Source organism: Passer montanus, unplaced genomic scaffold, assembly GCF_014805655.1.
Source record: "Passer montanus isolate IOZ18808 unplaced genomic scaffold, ASM1480565v1 scaffold16, whole genome shotgun sequence".
Lineage (NCBI taxonomy): Eukaryota > Metazoa > Chordata > Aves > Passeriformes > Passeridae > Passer > Passer montanus.
The window spans coordinates 11,307,274-11,325,806 of NW_024363160.1; the positions used below are offsets into that span (position 1 = coordinate 11,307,274).

Below are 18,533 nucleotides of genomic sequence, written 5' to 3' on the forward strand. Positions count from 1 at the left end.
TGTGTTTGCCATACATATTCAGAGTCGGTCTAAGTATTTGGAATGGACTGGAATGATCCAGTAACTTCAACCAGAGTGCCTGAATAGCCTAACACATTTCAAGATGAGTAAGAATCAGTGACTTGGGAGCTGTAAGCCGAGAGATTTAATTCGGCGGTGGAGGCATCTGCCCCGATGCGTGCAGATGAGCCCCGTCTAGCCCTGCTGTTTGCTATATTTGTGCTGCTTTTCCAGCCATCCCGTGACTTAGCCTTTTCTATTTCACCTATTTAAGAATACCGTAATTTCCTTTTTCCCCCGGGCCTTACAGCACAGCACAAGGCGCCCGCCCGCCCGCGCCCCTCCCACCCGGCTCCGCCGCCTCCCGCGTCGCCTCCCCGCCGCTGGCCCGAGTCCCGCCGGCCGCCCCGCAGCCCGGTGCATGTGCGGCAACAACATGTCGGCTCCTCTGCCTGCCATCGTCCCGGCCGCCAGGAAGGCCACGGCCGCCGTGAGTGGGGCGGGGGCGCGGGCAGGCAGCGCCGCGCCCCGCTTTGTTGGCGCGGCGGGCGGGGGGCGAGGCGCGGCCGGCCGAGGGGGATGGCGCCCGGCCCGGCGGGTCTCTGCCTTCTTCCCTTCCCTTCCCTTCCCGAGGCGGGCCGGGCTCGGCACCTGGAAGGTCAGCGGTGCCCGCGGGGAGCGGCCGCTGATGGCGGCGGGGCCGGGGAGGGGAAGTGAGCGAAGCGGAGTTTTCTTGGGAGAAAGTGGTGCCGCGCTCCGAGCTGCGCCTGACCTTGGGTGGGCTCGTGGGCGAGGTGCGCGTGGTTGTTCAGTGATCCTAAACCTCTCTGCCTTTTGTCTTTTTTTTTTTTTTTTTTTAAATTTTTTTTTTTTTTCGTGTGTGTGTGTTGTTGCTCTTTTATTTCCCTCAGGTCATTTTTCTTCACGGATTAGGAGATACCGGGTGTGTATTCTGATCTATTGCATACTCAGTAGCTATTATACTTTCAAATATAACCTGCATATTTTAAACACGTGAGCAGTTAAAATTTACTTAAGCTTCTTATTTTGCCCTTCACTGAATGCAAAAGCCAACAGCAGATAAAACTTCACGTGCCCTGCAATGATGGTGACAACTGTGTAATTAAAATTTTCCACCAAGTCCTTGAAAACTTTACTCACCTGATTTGGTCTGAATGTGATCTCTCTTTTGTTCCTGAGACAAACTTTGTAGAAAAATAAGTCTGTGGTTTTCTGATCATTTCCTGAGAGTGGGTTTCTGGTTATTCCTGTGTTGGTCCAAATTTAAAGCTCTTTTTTATTCCAGACTTGTGGATTGTTGGTTTGCCAATAGCTGCAGTTAGTCCATGGTTTCTTCATTAATATGCCATACTTACACTAAAACCCAGACCTCTTTGATTTACATAAGCAAACTCCAAAGTAGTCACCTAATGTCTACAGATTTCTGACTCTGAAATACAGTCTTTAGACTCCAAAAAACTCCCTGCCAAATAAAATGTGTAATGCCCTGTTGCCTTGTTCCTGTTATTTCTATGTTTGAGTAGAAATGGAAAGAGTAGGGAATTTCTGGGAGGCATTCTAGCTCTGATGTAATGTTTCCTTTTGAAGCTTGTGTGTGCCCAGAAATAAGCATGCATTCATTAAAGTCATTGAATTAACAAGTTAAGAGAGTGTTGAAGCCTTTTTAGTGGAAAACTTTAAAGGAATTGGCACTTGGATACTGAAAATAAGTAGCATGAATGCTTTGTCTATTGTGCTCCCTTGAGCCAAAATTACATAATTTTTTTAAGAACTTTTTTTTTTGTTACCTGGAACTTGAATGTTGCCTCTACATTGCAACTTGCTATGTTATTTTTTCCAAAGTACAAACTAAAATTAGCTGTCAGAATTAAAACTTGCATAACCTGGGCATTTAGTAAGTTAGAAAAGAGTCAAGTCCATGCACTTGGCAGTATTCTACAAGTGGAGATTTTTGCTCTGATTTGTTGTGCTTACACAACACCTTGTTTGCATTACCCCTCTTCCTTCCTGCTGGTAGGACGCAGCTGAGGCAGCAGTACTGCCTGCATCTTGGCACCAAATGTTCAGCAAGTGATTGCAGAATCTTTTGAGCTTTTGGAATTTGAGTCCTCGTAAATTGGCTTGGTGCTTGTTTTGGCAGGGGGTAAAAAATAGAGACTTTGTCTTTAACCTGAGTTGAATTCCCTGGACAAGGTGGCATTTCCATTTCAGTGTCAGAGCTAATGCACAGCCTCAGTCTTGCAAATGCAGTGAGCATACTGTAATGTCTGCATTTGACAAGACATGACATCTCTGTGGAAATTCAGCGATTTAGGTGTATTTCTTCTTCTAATCTGCTGCAGATTAGATTAGATAGGCTGCCTTTGACATACTGTTGTTTGTGGTTTTTTTAAAGTAAAAGCTGTAGGAGTGACCCAAAAAATTGTCTGAAGCAAACCTTTTAACAATTTTATAACTTCCTCCAGTTTAAACTGACCTGTTCCACTTCACATTAATTTCTAAATTGATCACTTCCATTTACCAACTGCATTTTTCTTACTCTGGAAAGTGTTTAACAGAGGTTACATGCTTTTTCTGTCTTAGCTCCTCTATATATGGCACTTAAAGATTGGTACATACTTGTCAAAATCTGAAAAAAAGGTGCAGCATAGAGAATTGTTCTGAGGAGTCTGCATTAGTATGTACACAATGTTGCGTTTCAAATTTGTCAACTTAAGCTTCATAATTGGCTAAAAAATGTCCCTAAATTCTATATTCCTCCTTTAGACTCTTATTCAACCCTCTGTGATACTGCAAATATTGTGCAAATCATATTTCCTGCAATTTGTTGATAATATATCTAAAAGTACTGATAGGAAGTAGGCTGAGATACTACAGTCAGTGTTTCAAATGTCTGTGATGTCAGTGTGTTGGAAATGCCTTCAACTTCAGGTAGCATGCATTAATTAACTTCTCAGGATGGTAATAAAACTTTTATGGCAGGTCTGCTGTTGGTCTGATTAGTTCAAATGTATCACTGACAAATTTGTTAAAGGTGTTCCCTGCTTAGAACCAAATTTCCAGTATCTAATTTAGTGGGTGAGTTAGGAATACTAAATTATGAGAAAAATCAGGAAATACAGGTGCTATTGGGTGTTCTGGAAAGCCAAGTGCAGGCATGTGCAGTTGTTGTGCATGGGTTCAGATTTGGGTCAAGGCCAGTTCCTGTCTAGATGAGGCCTGGAGTGAGTTTGACCTTATGCTCTCCAGTGTTCTGGTTTGGAGGAAGCTCAATAACTCACCTGCTGTGCAGATCTTGTTTTGTTATGGACATTCATATACAGCATCTGCTTGAGATTAAAAATCTACTGCAGTCTGGGGTGTTGTTCAGGACTGTCTGAATCCAAGAGCATTCAAGCTGAGCTGGAGTTAATAGGGCTGATTGATTGGGTTGGATCCATGTGGAGTTAGCTTAGGTGTCAGTTTGCTGCTGTCCCACGTCAAGAATTGTGGTTCACAGTTGGCTGTCAGAGAAGCTGTCTTAACTCTGCAGGAGCAGCAAAGCAGCCTCTGTGCTGCCTGGAAGCAGGATACCTGTGTGCATCTGTTGTGGCACACAAATTAATGAAGCCAGACAGATACAGAGTAGGCTTTGCCTGGAGCCAAAGCGAAAGTTCTGTAGCTGCAGCACAACTATGGCACCCGAATTAGATCAAGTCTTCCTGACTGTATATATATATGCCACAAGCATTCAAGGGCTGAACAAACCTTCTAAGTTTACTACTACATTCATAGTATACTGATGTAAACATTTTCTAAAAGTGTGTTTATATTGATCTAATTTAACATGTTTCATATTTAGTCTGTGCTCATGCACCAGCTCAGAAATAAAAGCTAAGCCAAATTATAAAAGCAGTTAAATATGTTTTTGTTAACAGGCATGGATGGTCAGAAGCACTTGCTGGTATCAAAAGCCCCCATGTGAAATACATTTGCCCACATGCGTAAGTTTGTAACTTTCTTGTTTTACCTTTTTCTGTAGAGACATCATCTGTTAAGACACTTGTGCAGATGTCAGAGAGACACCTCAGAAGTGAGATGGTATCTGGCTATCTCTGCATTTTGGTTTTTTATATAAAAGCCCATTCTAAAATAGTGTTGATGCTATTAAATGTTTTTTGTTTTCAGGACATTCTGTGTGATTTACTTTGGGGTAAAACTGTTTTTGTACTTTGGTTCTGGTACTTTTGTACTGAGACTGAGAACATATTTGGAAAGTCTTAGGTACAAAGTTATATTATTTTTACTTTTTTTCCCAGTGGATTGAGTTGTTTGTTGGTTTCTTTTTTCCTCCAACAATTCTTTGTCAAAAACAGTTTTATCACGGAATAATTTTTTTAAATTTTACTTACCATTACACATAATTTGCATTAGCCAGCTGTACTTAAACTTGGGTTTGTATAGTATATTGAAACTTCCCGTAGGTTACAAAGAAATTTAAAGATTGACTGGATATTGATTTTTTAGCAAATAATGCAATTTCAGCTGTCTTTGTGTGCAATTTGAGAAGTGAAATACTTCTAAGCATGGTCAGGCATCAGCAAATAAGGCAGTAAGATTTATCTACTATTGACTTGGTGGTAGAAGAACTAATAAAGTATAATCTTCATTTATTTTAACACAAAATTCAGATTGTCTCTTGCTGCAGTGGTCTTGGCAGACATGGAATAGACATGATAGGGAGAGAAGGAAGCAATGTTTTGGTGTGTTACTGAACTGTGGTTTATTTATTTATTTTACCACAAGTCCCAGCTTTGCTGAACCATTCAAAAGGCGCTTAGCAATATCTGCTGTTTTCTTTGCTTGCCCTTTGTCTTCTTTCAGTCCTTCCCTGCAGAACTTATGCTGCTCAGCCCCTATAGATTAAAGCTCAAGCCAGGTTTGATCCATGACATGATCCACTGGAGCTGTCTTGCTGCACACAGCAGCACAGGGCTGGGAAGGAGTCCAGCAGTGAGGGCAGGCACTGCCTAAGCAGATTCAGCTGTTGACAGAAGCATGCGTGGCCAGGCTCCACCATGTGCTGCTTTTGGCTGCTTCCTGGTGATGCTGCTGTATAAGGTGCCTTAATCCACTGAAATTGTGAATGGAACTGTGATAAATAATTCCTAATTAAAAATAAGTAAATAATATATGTGTGTTAAAAATACATATATAAGATATATGCACTTGCACACACACACATTTAAAGCAGCCCATTAACGTTTTGCTTGCTCTCCATAGAGAGTGGTAATTCAACCCTGAATATTAAATGTGTTTGGGCTGGCAGGTTTCAAGAGAGTTTCTTCAACAGATGCTGCAAAAGAGTTGATGTTAATTACTGCTTAAAAGTAAGGGTTAGAGGATAGGCAATTTCATGATGTTACTGCATCTGCATTATTGAATTTCAGTATATATCTTATGTCAGGAGTGTTCATTCTCATTTCTAGGCCAGTTATGCCTGTTTCTTTGAACATGAACATGTCTATGCCATCATGGTAAGTATTTGTTCAAATGCAGATGGTTCTAATCAAATTATATCTGGGGCTATGAACTCATTGTTCTTAATTTAAAATCATTAACAACCCGAGTATCTGGGTTTAATCACATCCAAGTGTAAACCTTTTTACTTTAGTTCTCTTCTTATAAAAGAACAGAACTAAAAGGGCTGTCATGAGTACACTCTAATTATCATTTTGTATCTGTGGTAGTGATTATTCCTCAGGACTAATCTGTGTATTTTAGAACAAAACCCCATTTTATTCTGCAGGTATGGTCTGTAGTATGCATTGGTCTGAATTCCTAATCAGTAGAAGTAGAGACTTGGAGTGGAAATATTATTGCTACTAGTGAGTAATATTTGGTGGGTCAGTAGGATATGTAGAAACTGTTCTTTAGAACATCAGTTCTGAATAGAGAAGAACATCATAGATTTCAATGATCTGAAACCAGTCTTCAGTTTTATTGGAGTTTGGGCTTCCGCTGCCACCCCCCACAAAGTAACTTGTGCTTGTTTTTCTTGTGTTTTTTCAAACCATACCTTAATTTCTACATGCAACAAAATTCCTGCTAATATTTTTTCAGCAAATATCAAAACTGTCCTGCTTAATCTGCAGTAAATTACAGAAGATGTCAAAAGTCAGAATAGCCTTGTTGACTAGATCTAGTCTTTTAAGCCACATTCACAGATTGTGCACTGTTTCTTGTGATCTATGGGTAGTTGGTACTAAACAAAATGACAGGTAACATTTTTGTCTGGAAAACATCCAGATTTCATTATTTATGTATTAAGGAAGTGGAATGGATGCTCTAATGAGTAATGCTCTTGTTGATGTTTTTGTAAGGTTTGATATCATTGGACTTTCTCCAGATTCACAGGAAGATGAAGCTGGGATCAAGCAGGCAGCAGAGAATGGTATATTTAAGAGTATTTTTTATGTCTTAAAAGTACTTCCAGGTATTCCTGAAAATGAACTATCAATCTCAAACAGGTTTTCTAAAGCCAGTATTTTTTTAGGGAAAAGAGTATGTGTATATAGTATTATCACTGACCAAAGTTTAGCTAATTGTTTATTGTTTGTTTTGTAACTTTATTAGCAAGTAGAGTAATTCACCAATATAAACACTTCATACTCTGAAATATGAGAACAAGTGTAGGGGTTTTTTTAAGAGCTTTTGGGTAGTACAGCAGGTCAGAGCAGTATTAGTATCTAGTTGTGTTGCTTTTACTTGGAAGAGGATGCCATCTTCCTAGCACTGGTGCTTTTGCAAGACCTGTTTACATGTTTTTTCCTTTGGAAATGTTACAGTGGCACTGACATTTCTGACTGTGCTCCTGATCTTCTGGTACTTTTAATGTACAGCAGCCTAGATTTTCCCTTCACTAGCTTTCTCTTGATGCCAGGAAGAAGGCATGTTTCCTCTTCTGGACTTTATAGAGAATGGAGTGGTTTTTAATGACTGGCCTTTATTTATGTTGCAGTTAAAGCACTGATAGATCAAGAAGTAAAAAATGGAATTCCTTCTAATAGAATTATTCTGGGAGGCTTTTCTCAGGTAAAGTATTGTTGGAAAGAACCATTGTCTTTTTTCTAGGGAAGTAACCTAGCTTTATTAACTTCAGAAACCCAGCCACTTAAATTGAAATCAGCTGATGTTAAATGCCTCTAAAATTTTAAGGGGTCAATTTTCCTTTGCTTTAACAAATTAAGTTTTTTTTGTTTTATGCAAATAATTACTGTTCACTGGAAAATGAATATACATGTGTAAAAATGTACTAAAAGAAATAGCCTGTTTAAAATCTTTATGCACATAACCTACATAGCTTTGCTTGAAAATTTTGGTCATATTTTTAATTGAATTAGGTAGATATTTGGTGGTCTGTATTTATTTGGGAAATCTTTTCCTTTACACTTGTAAGGCATCTGTGGTAGGTAGGTTAGTTGATTAATTGGTCCATACATCAACTCCCTCAGTCTACATGCAAATTAATTAAATATTAAAGTAGTGATAACATTGTTGTGATAAAATTATTGCCGTGATAAAATGTTGTGAGGAATAGTCTTTGGTTTTGGGGTTTTTTTTGGACAACTGCTAGTTACAGTAAATTTGTTGGCTTACTTCAGAATTGACCACATGGACTTGGAAGGGAGGAGAAAAAGCAAAAAAAATGTACATAAATACTGGTTTTAGTTGTTGGCTCTAAAGAAGAATAGATTGCAGTAGGAAAAGACTTTTAAAGGAGAAATCAGGGATTTTGAAGCAAACATTAAAAAGAACTTTTCTGTCATTATTCTAACAATACTTATATCTCTTTATTTTAGGGAGGTGCTTTATCACTGTATACAGCTCTTACAACACATCAGAAATTAGCAGGTGTCGTAGCCCTCAGCTGTTGGCTTCCTCTACGGGCTTCTTTTCCTCAGGTATTTGTTTCTTTCCTGAGATGATTTGCACTTGGGGAATGAGTATCACTGAAGATTGAATCTTGTGCAAGAATTAGTGGTCATCATTATTACCAGATGATGACTGTTTTTTGATAATTTGGAAGTTTTTAAAAAAGGGCATTGAAATTTTAGATTTTGTTAAGTAAGGAAAATGAAGAAACACTCAGTTGCTGTTTTTGCTTAAAATGACACTACTAGAAAATTTAAAGGATATAACAAATTGTCCTTGAAGGTTAATTTTTATTTGCCATTTGTTCTCTCTGCAAGGCACAATCTTATTAAAGACTGGGTGTTTGAGCAAAGTTTCAGTTTTTTTACTTGGCCAGAATTATGACTTTCTGTTGCAAAACTTTTTGCCAAAATTTTATTTGCAGGTCTTTGAGCTTAATGTGTTATCAGTTACCAAGCTTACTTACAAGCTGCTTGCAGACTATACATTGTACTATTTCTCCTCAGAATTCAATTTGCTTGTCATGCCACAGGGTATAGTGCCATGGGGTCATTTTATTCCAAAGGTGTTAACCTTATCTCTACTTAGCATCTCTTTCTTCTCTTCTCCTGTCATTCCACCCTTCCCAGGGCCCTATCAGTGGTGTCAACAAGGATATTGCTGTTCTTCAGTGCCACGGGGACTGTGACCCCCTGGTTCCTGTAATGTTTGGGTCCCTCACTGTTGAGAAGCTGAAGACTATGATAAATCCAGCCAATGTAACCTTCAAGACTTACTCTGGCATGATGCATAGTTCATCTCTTGAGGTAATTTTCTAAATGCACCCTGTTTTAGCTGGGTGTAGTTAATTCTTTTTCCCTCAAAACTAATATTTATAGGCTTTTTGTGGGGGGGGTAGTTTTTGTTTGTTCAGTTTGCTTTGGTTTTGTTTCTATTTTTTTTTTTTAATTAATAAGTGCTTCATGCTACTTGTTTTGATGAGTTATTGAATTCTGGGCTAAAAAAGCATCCAAAGCAAAAATGTATATGACTAGTGCAAACTTCCTCATAAGACTGTATTTTGGGGACTAGGCAACTTGGTCTATAAAATGCTCTTCATCCCAAATTTTTATTATTTGCCTAGTTTAAAAAAACCCCAAACAACTGATTAGAATTAAAAGACAAATTCTCATAGCATAAATCCAAGATGGTGTTTTGGAGAGAAGAATCCTGGTAGTTCTGTGGAGGGAGACATCGAAGGAGTAGGGAGGGAGGGAGGGAGGTGTGACACTATGGAAGAGGCAGCCTCAGAACCTGCATTTATGGTTCTGGCTGAGCAGAGAGCTGAGCTGATGTAATAACTTCCTGCTGCCAGAAAGGGGTGGACTCCCTCTGCTCCTGACCTTGTAGCCTTCACTTCCTCCTTGTACCGGCTCTGGGGCAGATCAGAAACTTCCTTGAATCATTTGAATTTGCTAAATTGGCAAAAATTGCAGCCTTTGGTGTTTGCAGCTGTAGGGAGCTGGAGCATCAGAACTCACGCAAAGTAAGTGATGGGAGCAAGAATTCAAAGAGGAGAGGAAGAACAGATTTGCCATTTGTCAGCAGCAGTAACATTGTTAATTTAGATTGTTACATCTTGTGGGAACTGTAACTTTGAACAACCTCTTTGTAACATTTACACAGTAGAATTGCATTTAGCCTGTAGTATTGCTGAGCTGTTACACAAATAGATAGTTATGTGTTCTTTCTTACAACAGTGACTTAATTAAAAAAAAGATTACCATGGATTAGTTTCTCAGTCTTGTTTGCTGTATTTCTTTTCCTTGAGGAAGGAAGCATGCTGAAAATGAAACTGAATGGTTAGGAGGAGGAATTGCTGGCTTTTCATGCCGCTGCTAACTTGTAAAAGTTTAAAGTATACAGGAAGCTGTGGCCTTAGCTATGCAGTCAGCCTGGTGCTATCAAGATGACTTTATATGTAGCTTTCCTGTTCAGCTTCAGAGGGAGAGAAAAAGTAGTCTTTGCTTTTTTCTTGTATTTTAGCCGCTGCTGAGTGCATATCAGCACTGTGAAGTTATCGGCTTTGACTTGTGTGCAGAGTGGTAATTAAGTAACTGATTGCTCAATATTTCTAGCCCAGCTGCTCATTATAACTCAAATGTTGAAGCATGATTTAGTGTAGCTGATTACGTAGTAGTAGAGGACTTCAACTAATACATATTTTTATCTTTAAACAGGAGATGATGGATGTAAAACAGTTCATAGACAAACATCTACCTCCTGTAGACTGAACTGATCTGTGAGAAGCTTTCTATATAAATACACCAGCATCAACTGTGGTAGAGTGTTAAATCTTTTCATATGCCTGATAGGAAACATTATTTCTATACCTGCAGTGTTACTACTGTGTTGCAAATTTATACTTACAATGAAGATTAAATAATGCACATGTACAAGAAATGGTAATCTTTTTAGTATTTTTCACCCAGTGCTGGGAAGGATGTGAATGAGGGAACTAGATAACAATGACAGAATGTAACTGTTTTAAGATGTCTGATTATTTTTTACTTGATCGCAGAATTTCAAACTATTTGTACAAGTAATAAAAAACTAAATTGAAGTGAGCAACATAGATGTGACCAGTTTAGTTTTACTTGAAATGTGATTTGTTCTTAAAACTCATTGAAAACATATGGCATTTCTTTTAGGTAATGAATGCATAAAGAACACTGCATAAAACACAGTGGGCATAAAGTACAGAACATGTAACATAGTGGGCATATGATGGTAGAATAAATGCTACCAGGGATAAAGCTTAAGGATTATATGTTGATTGTTTAACAGATAAGGAGGGTTGTTCTATAATGGCTAGAAGTCAGCAAAGGTATTTCTTGTATTCAAACCACCTCAATTTTAGAATGTTCATATAGATAAACACTGTGGAAATTCTAAAGGGACTCATTCCTTATTAGACTGTTGTTTGTCTTATTGTCTATTTTCTTTGAAACTCATTGCAAATGTTGACTTGGAACAGAATTCTGAAAAAGTACATAGGATTAATTTGAGTTTCATTAAAAAAAATTCTTGTTTTCATACTGAATATTCATCTGATGCTTCAGCTATATTTTTTATTTGTTTATGTATTTCACATAAACAACTACAGAACATTGTTTTGATTTTTTTCCTCTGTGCTTTGGAGAAAATAACTGAAAATAGTGCAGCTACCTAGTTCTGTGTATTGTTGAATTCTCATTTGTAACACACACTTATTTGAATTATTTTTGCTAGAAATATAAGTGCAATTGGGGTATAACTTAGCTAAACTTTAAAGTGATACTTTTAGATGATACCATATAATACCTTCTCTTATTACATGTTGAAATTTGATATTTCTTTTTCTGAATAGGAACAAAACATTGTCTTTTAAAATCTATCCTTCTACATTTTCCCAGATCAGTATAGCTTAAACATATGAATATCCTGGGAAAAAAAAAGAGTAAATTTACAAGATACAGAATGTTTCTTCTTTCAGAACCTTAAAATTGTAAGGTTTGCAGGGGTTGATGCACACTCAATAGCTTTTTTTCAGTTCAGAGCCATAATTTACTGCTGGGAGCAGCTGTTCTGTGGCATTCAGAGGCTGTCACCACACTAGGAATGTTTAAAACAATGCACTACACTTTTTACTGCATAATTTGCTGCATAACAATGTTCTAACCTGTAACATGATTTCAGTCAAAGAATATTTCTATTTTGGATATATCTGTCATGTCAGCACTGTGCTTCACACCTGAATTTAAGGTACTTTTCCTCTCCCAGGGTTCTCTTACAGTGCATGTGGATTTACATCAGCTATCTGCCAGTACAAATACATACGTGAGGAATTGCACCTTTGTATCTCTTCTCTAACATTGCTGCTGCCAGAGATCTGACCTGTTTACCTAATCTGAGTAACCAGTTTTCAGTGATTTTTTTTTCAATGTTGCACTTCATTTTTAGGAAGCTGCTTCTTTTCTGATCCAGTTTCTCTGGGTTATTAAACATCTCTTAATATGTAAAATTGAAAAAGAGTTTTTTTTCTTAAATGGTAATGAAACAGCTTTAGATATTCCATCTGTGTAGTTGAGGGCATTTTTATTAACTTTGAAGTTTAATTAGTAATTTCTCTCAGTCTCTCTCTTCTATAGATCTGCCAATTTGTCTTTCAGTTAATTTAGTTCACAGAAGAAACCACGATATTCTTACTGTAGTTGTGCCAAAGTTCTCTTGAGAAAACATTATGTCCTAGCTTGGAGTTATTCCCAAGCTGCATTAGCTGATTTTGCAATTCTACTAAATTGCAGTCTTGGTAAGCAAACTATATGTTATTTCTCCTAGTTTTTAGATTTCTTTTCATTCCCCTGTTGTCTAAATAATTTCCTGAGCATTGGTGTATTTCCAAAGTTCTTGCATAAGATTCTAATTTTTCCTTCATTATTTTCATGTTCTGTTTGTCGATTTGTTGGTAACTGTTCATCTGTCTTAACTTCTAATTGACTATACACTCATTTCACATATTTTTCCTTCTGCAAGAATTAGTTTTAAAAAGTAATTCTAAAATGTTAAAATGAGATCTGCCCTAGCTTCCTTCTGTGTTAGCTCCATAACACTTTCTTCAAGTTGGTGAACTGTGTTTACAGTGTGTGGTCACATTCTAGTACATAGACACTCTAATCCAAGCCAGCTTCAGCTGTCACATGGTGCTTTCAGATGTTTTTCTAGAAATGCTTTTTATGTGTTAACTTTGTTCAAACATTCAGCTATCATAACAAGACTCTTTCTTGTATCATTCATTGCTTTGCTGCTTGCTATATCTACAAAGAGCTGTGTTACCAAAGTCAGTAAAAGTAAATTTTTGACTTTGAATTTCTGTATTCTAGGAAGAATACTCCTCTTTTAATTTTTTTTTTTTATTCAGGAGTATATGTTTATATTGTAGTTGGGAGTTCTTAAAGACCCCAGAAGCTAGAGGAAACTTCAGGTCTGTGTGTCCTGCCATGTTACACTTGTACACGTTGACCTCCTGTCTTTTGTAATTTCCCAGCTGGTTCGAAAGCTCCGTGTATGATCTTGCAGCTGAACATCTTCACTACCTGAAGTGATTTGATGCTGGGATTGTTGTTATAATGCATGTACTTGAGGCTGAGTAACAGCTCACTCTGATGGGGGAGGTTTCATAGTATTCTATTAAAATGGAGAAGCTGGACTGTCAATGTTCTAAATATGAATGTCTTATCCTCTTAAACTACAATTTGAAACTTTCCAATAATGTCTATTCTTTGTAATGTTAGACTTTCCACCTAAGGAGATGATGTCTATCAAACCTGTGAAAGCATTGATAAGAAAATACCTTGCTTGCAGATCTGTCTGTTTCAATGGGTATCTAACTCCTTAATGTGTTCTTCATTTCAAAATGGTACCTAAATTGGACTGCTGTTTTGTGCTGTCAGAAGTCTGACTTCTTGTTGGAATATATTGCCCACTTTTGAATAAACATGTTGAATTGCATATTATAAGCCAAATTTTCCAGCTATTCTTGAGGTAAAACTTTACTGGGGTCTGTACTGTGTATGATTTGGTCTCTTTGTCCTATCTTGTATAATTACAACACAGTAGATTGGTAAAAGTACTGTACACTGTAACTGGTATTAGAGCTGTTAATTAAAACATGTTCTCTCTAATGGAGTATACTGCACTTCATTGATATCATTTGGATGCATCTTTTATGTAGAAGTCTTATTTGGGTTGATGGATGTGATGAGGGCAAACTAAGATGTTAATGAAGCCATATGTAAAAGGCCTGTCTCTTAAATTTTATAACAAATACTGAACACTTACTCCTTGTGTTAAGAAATATAAGCCATTTATATTTACTATAAACATCTAAAATGTAATTTATTTTACTAATTTTATTTATGATAAGAAATCTTAACTTTGGAAACTATTTCTGTACTAGGGAAAATGTAAAAGCTTTCAATTTTTAATCATTGTGAAATAAATTTCAATTGGTATTTGGGCAAGTACTAAGGATTTTTTCCATACTTACCTGAAGGAAGTTGAGCTTTTCCGTGCTGTGAAACAGGCACTCTAGAGGCTCCTTGAAAATGTATTGTGTGGTAATGTATGCATACTATAATAGAGAAGAACAATGACTTGTAGTTACTGAAAAGATAATCACTTACCAAGTTAGGTTTTGCTACTTTGTTGAAAGAATCCTAAGTATGATTGGAGGGTGGTTTGCAAATTCCGGGTTGATTTTATTTTAACTTGTTTTCTTGAAATTTGCAATAATTTTGAAAGATAAAAGAAATTTAGTTATTTTCCAGTATAGTTATTTTAGGACACTGAAGAGCCAAAGTCTTCTCACTCTGGATTGCTGCACCATTCTCTGGGTGTTCTGTGCTGCTGGAAAGGCTTTGAAGTTGATTAAGGTTTGGCATACATACCACTTCACAGATTTGTTAGAGATAATTTTCAGGTCAGGGGTTACATGCACTATTTAGTTTAATATTTGAGAGCAATCAGTGCTGTACAGGGCACTCTAGAGAAAAAGTGGGATTATCAGGGAAGAGAGGGAATGGAGTGTATGTGTGGTAAAGGCAGACTTCCCCCTTCAAGCAGCTTAAAGCAAATTAAAGGCCACTTGTCTCCACAGACTGCAATGTCCAAAAGTCAGTCTGGAGTACAATGAGGAATTTCATAAATGTATGGGAATGTGTGGTAGATGCAGTGCTCTATGTGAATAGGTTGTGGCAAATCAAGAGTCTAAGAATAGCTTGTAACAATAAAGATACAATATTACACAGAGCAATCTGCCAGTTTATATTTTTTGAAAAACATTTTGAGTAATCTTCAGTTTCTATTTACTTTCAGCCCTGGCATCCCTGATAAGGTAATTGTGAAGAGAGAAATTGCCTAAAACCAGCATAGTAAAAACCCCAAACCAATACAATGTAGTGTATTCAACTTTATCAAATATAGAATGAGAGCAGTGGTGTAAGTGAAGAACGTGACTCGAGAAGTTTTCAGAATGTCTGTTGGTTAAATTGGGAATGTGATTCTTTGAAGATTAATAGCTGTAGAACAGATTCCTCCTTCCTGCCCCCCGCTTTTTTTTCTTCCTTTTCATTGCTTGCCACTCTCATTTTACCACATTTGCCTTTGGGATAACAGATTTTATTAATTCTCTTTGAGTTGAACAGGTACCTTTGATGTAGCTGATTAAAGTTGGTTTAAACAAAGTACTTGTATAATTTAATGGACGTCCACAAAGTGAACCAGTAGATAATGTTTTTCTTTTAGGACCAATTACTAGAAAAGAGCAACCCATTGCCTCCTTTTTTATCTGCAAAACTAGTAAAACTTCCAGCCAGTTTGCAGAGGTGTAGTGAACTTGCTTCAGGCATCTAAGTGGGAGGTTTAGCTTGTGCTTGTGAGGAGAAAATAGACTTTCCTCATCTAAGGTTTGTTTTAAAGAGCTTCTTCTCTGCATTAACAGATGGAGCAGATGGAGTCTGAATGTTCCTTGGTTGTGAATACAAGCAAACTCTTAAAGTGGTTTGTGCTTGAAATAATTTGCTAGCTGTGTTGTAGTATTTGAAATTATCAGAGGGGATCTTTAAAAGGCTTAAATATTTTAAGTCTATATTGAAAAAATAGATGAAGTATTTCACAGAATAAATAGAGAAGTCTAACAAACTTAAAAACTCTAGAAACTAAAATATAAATAAAAAACCCCAAAACATTAGCTTTTTTTTTTAATAATTGAATGCCTACCATTACTGCTTCTCAGTTGAAAAAAGTGAAGACATTTTGAAAATGTAAATAACATTTTGAAAAAATTAAATTAAAAAAACCCCAACCCATCTGTTGTATAGCTATAGAACAACTAATAAATATGTTTATTGCTATTTCAGAAGTTTTGAACAAAATCTTGTTACAAGAAATTGGAACTTCCATTTGCTATAGCTCCCCTTATGTGTCTGTGATTGGACTTATCTCCCTTTCTTCTGCAAAGGCTGGTGCCGCTTGGCTGATTCAGACCAGCTGAGATTTTGTTTTGGAAGATCTATGACATTGCACTCAGGGCTCAGATAAAGAGGAGATAGTTAATAGCCATAACATGGTTACATAAAAACTTTTGCAGGGCTGTGAATGTTGTATTTTGCACAGTTGTGTTACTACCAGATTAGAGGAGCTTTTCCCACACAGAATATCAGTCCTGAAAATGTAGGATTTTAAGTGCCTTGATAGCAGTTCAGAGATTCTTTACTTCAAATTCTGTAGTAGTGAATGTGCTACTGTGTTGCCTGTCCTGCCCAAATTTCTGAAGATGCTGTCTCATATCCAATGAGACTAGTCAGTAAAAATTGACATTATTTCATAAGTGCACTATTTTAGGAAGAGTCATCTCTGCCTGCTAAGTCTTAGTATTGCAGAAGGCCCCATGATCCAGCAAATGAGAATTGGACACAGGCTTTCTACATAAGCAGGTGTGCAAAACCCTTTAGAAAATGTTGCAAAAGAATGGTGAGGATGTGCCGTAACAGGTAAGGTTATATAAGGTAACATAACTGCAGTGCCATAACAGGTAAGGTTATATAAGGTAACATAACTGAGTGCAATGAACAGTGTGTTATTTCTTCTGTCTAACGTGTTAATTTAGGAGAATTATGCTAAACAGAAAAGAGAAGGTCAGTTAGGTTGTTTTTCCCCTTCCTACTCTTCTTTGGACTTGGAATGACATGTTATAGAAGAGATGGGTGCTGTACAAAGCTGCTTGGTTTAGAACCAGCTAAAAGAGAACAAGCATGAGGAGTGCTGAGTGTTCCTTTTCAATAAAGACTTGCTGTCCCCAGGGTGGTGGAGCAGCTGATGTAAAGAATTTGGTTAGTACAGGTTCAGTTAATTGATACTGTTCTGGTATTGTAGCATACAATATAAATAGTGTGAGCTGTATTATGCTGTCTTTTAATGCATCTACTTGCAAAAAATAAAAAGGGTGTGCATTGCCATCTGATTATTCTTTCATTTCCCTACTGAAATATTTCTCTGATGCTACTTTTTAAGGATTAGATGTTAAATAAGTATGATGTGCTTTGCCTTTTATAAGTGCTCTCATGAGATTTAATTTATAATTGTCAGTTTCTCAGCTGATACATTTTGGATGTTAATAGATTTCATCTGCATTTTGAACTCTTTCCATGCATTTCCAGTGAAGTAGGTGTTGAATTGTATTTTTAAATGAAATTTTAGAAAAGTCTGGATGGCTTTATTCCAGAGTTTAAATATATTTAAACTAACCAAAGTGACTGATTTGAGATTTCTGGTTTTGTGATTGTTTTGTCCCTGACCTAACTTGCACCTACTGTAGAACATGTACAAGCATGTTGATCCTGTAGTGTAGCAATAGCTCTGTGCTGCCAACACCCTGTGTGTTGTTTTTATCATTTGTGTGATTGTGGGGAACAATGATGCTAAACTTCATTTGAGCTTAGCATCAGGTTAAATACCAGTGTTTGATTATTACTGGTATTGGATAACTAAATCTAGACAAAATGGAATTAAATCTGAAATGGCACATTCCCTTAAATGTTGTGAGAAGCTGCATTATTTTATTTTTGCCTTCCCAAAGTCTGCTCTTGAATGAAAAGGTATTCTTTTCCTTAAAAAATATTTTCTTTGTTCTTGTGGGGTTTTTTTACCCCCTGTTGGTCAGAATAAACAAAAAAGCAGCAGACAAAATTTCTGTATACTTGTCCAGTTTGTGGCCCAGATCTTACCTGGGGAAAGATCCTGTGTAGGTCCCAAATAATATCAACTGCTTCTAATATGTGCAGGCCTTAGAGATGACCATTGTGTCCATTGAGCAGGATGTAGAAGTGCCCAAAACTCACCTGTCTCTATTTGGCTTCAAAACACAGAACAGTCTCGCTGCCCAGTGCATGGCAGACAGGTGTGTTGATGGTTCTTGCCATAATGACTTCCTTGAGTGCTGTTGGAGGAACAGGTCTGCCTTGCCCATTCTCCAAAATGTCCATATTTTACAGCCCTTGGTTCACAACTGGGGCATCCACAGCATTTGAGTGCTTATTAATAATGGATTTGAGTGGCTGTGTAAGCATCCTCCTGGATCTTAGGAAGGGATAATCTTCCTGTAACCTTCAGATGTGCCTACTGTTGTTGTGAAGTAAACACTCCTGTTTTACAGCAAAAATGGTTTCATAATGCTGTTCACAATCAAAGGTCACAGTAATAAGGCATCTAGCTCAGCTGATGAACAGAATTCCATTAGTAATGATGTTTAATATTTGTATGTCAAACTTTATAAATGTGGTATGTCCCACTGGAACACACATAAGATTTGAACTAGATCTAAGACTTAGAAGCAGGGTAGCACCTCACAGTGTGATGCTTGGCCAATGCCAAAGTTTATTTCCAGCTCTGTTGTACTGCCTCAGAACACGTGTCTTCCAAACTTCATTGTGAAGCTGCAATTTGAAACCCTCACTCCATTTTATATAAAGATTACTATTAAAAATATGTATGTATAAAAACCTTTTCTGGCAGAGGGGACA

General features: G+C 37.3%; 1 protein-coding gene across 1 annotated transcript; it reads left to right on the forward strand.

The window, feature by feature from the left end:
- Positions 1 to 365: 365 nt before the first annotated feature.
- On the forward strand, positions 366 to 13,972 carry LYPLA1 (lysophospholipase 1). The gene is made up of 9 exons (XM_039703101.1): positions 366 to 490; positions 912 to 943; positions 3,939 to 4,004; positions 5,490 to 5,537; positions 6,384 to 6,454; positions 7,022 to 7,095; positions 7,863 to 7,964; positions 8,565 to 8,741; positions 10,155 to 13,972. The coding sequence occupies exons 1-9, from the start codon at positions 422 to 424 to the stop codon at positions 10,206 to 10,208; spliced, it is 693 nt and encodes a 230-aa protein (XP_039559035.1). The 5' UTR covers positions 366 to 421; the 3' UTR covers positions 10,209 to 13,972.
- Positions 13,973 to 18,533: the final 4,561 nt, after the last annotated feature.

What these genes read in the sequence shown, in the direction of transcription:
- LYPLA1 (XM_039703101.1), top strand. Translation starts at nt 422, where the DNA reads ATGTGCGGCAACAACATGTCGGCTCCTCTGCCTGCCATCGTCCCGGCC. An exon ending in AACATGTCTATGCCATCATG is followed by an intron (nt 5,538 to 6,383) that starts GTAAGTATTTGT and finishes TGTTTTTGTAAG; the next exon opens with GTTTGATATCATTGGACTTT. An exon ending in TACGGGCTTCTTTTCCTCAG is followed by an intron (nt 7,965 to 8,564) that starts GTATTTGTTTCT and finishes CACCCTTCCCAG; the next exon opens with GGCCCTATCAGTGGTGTCAA.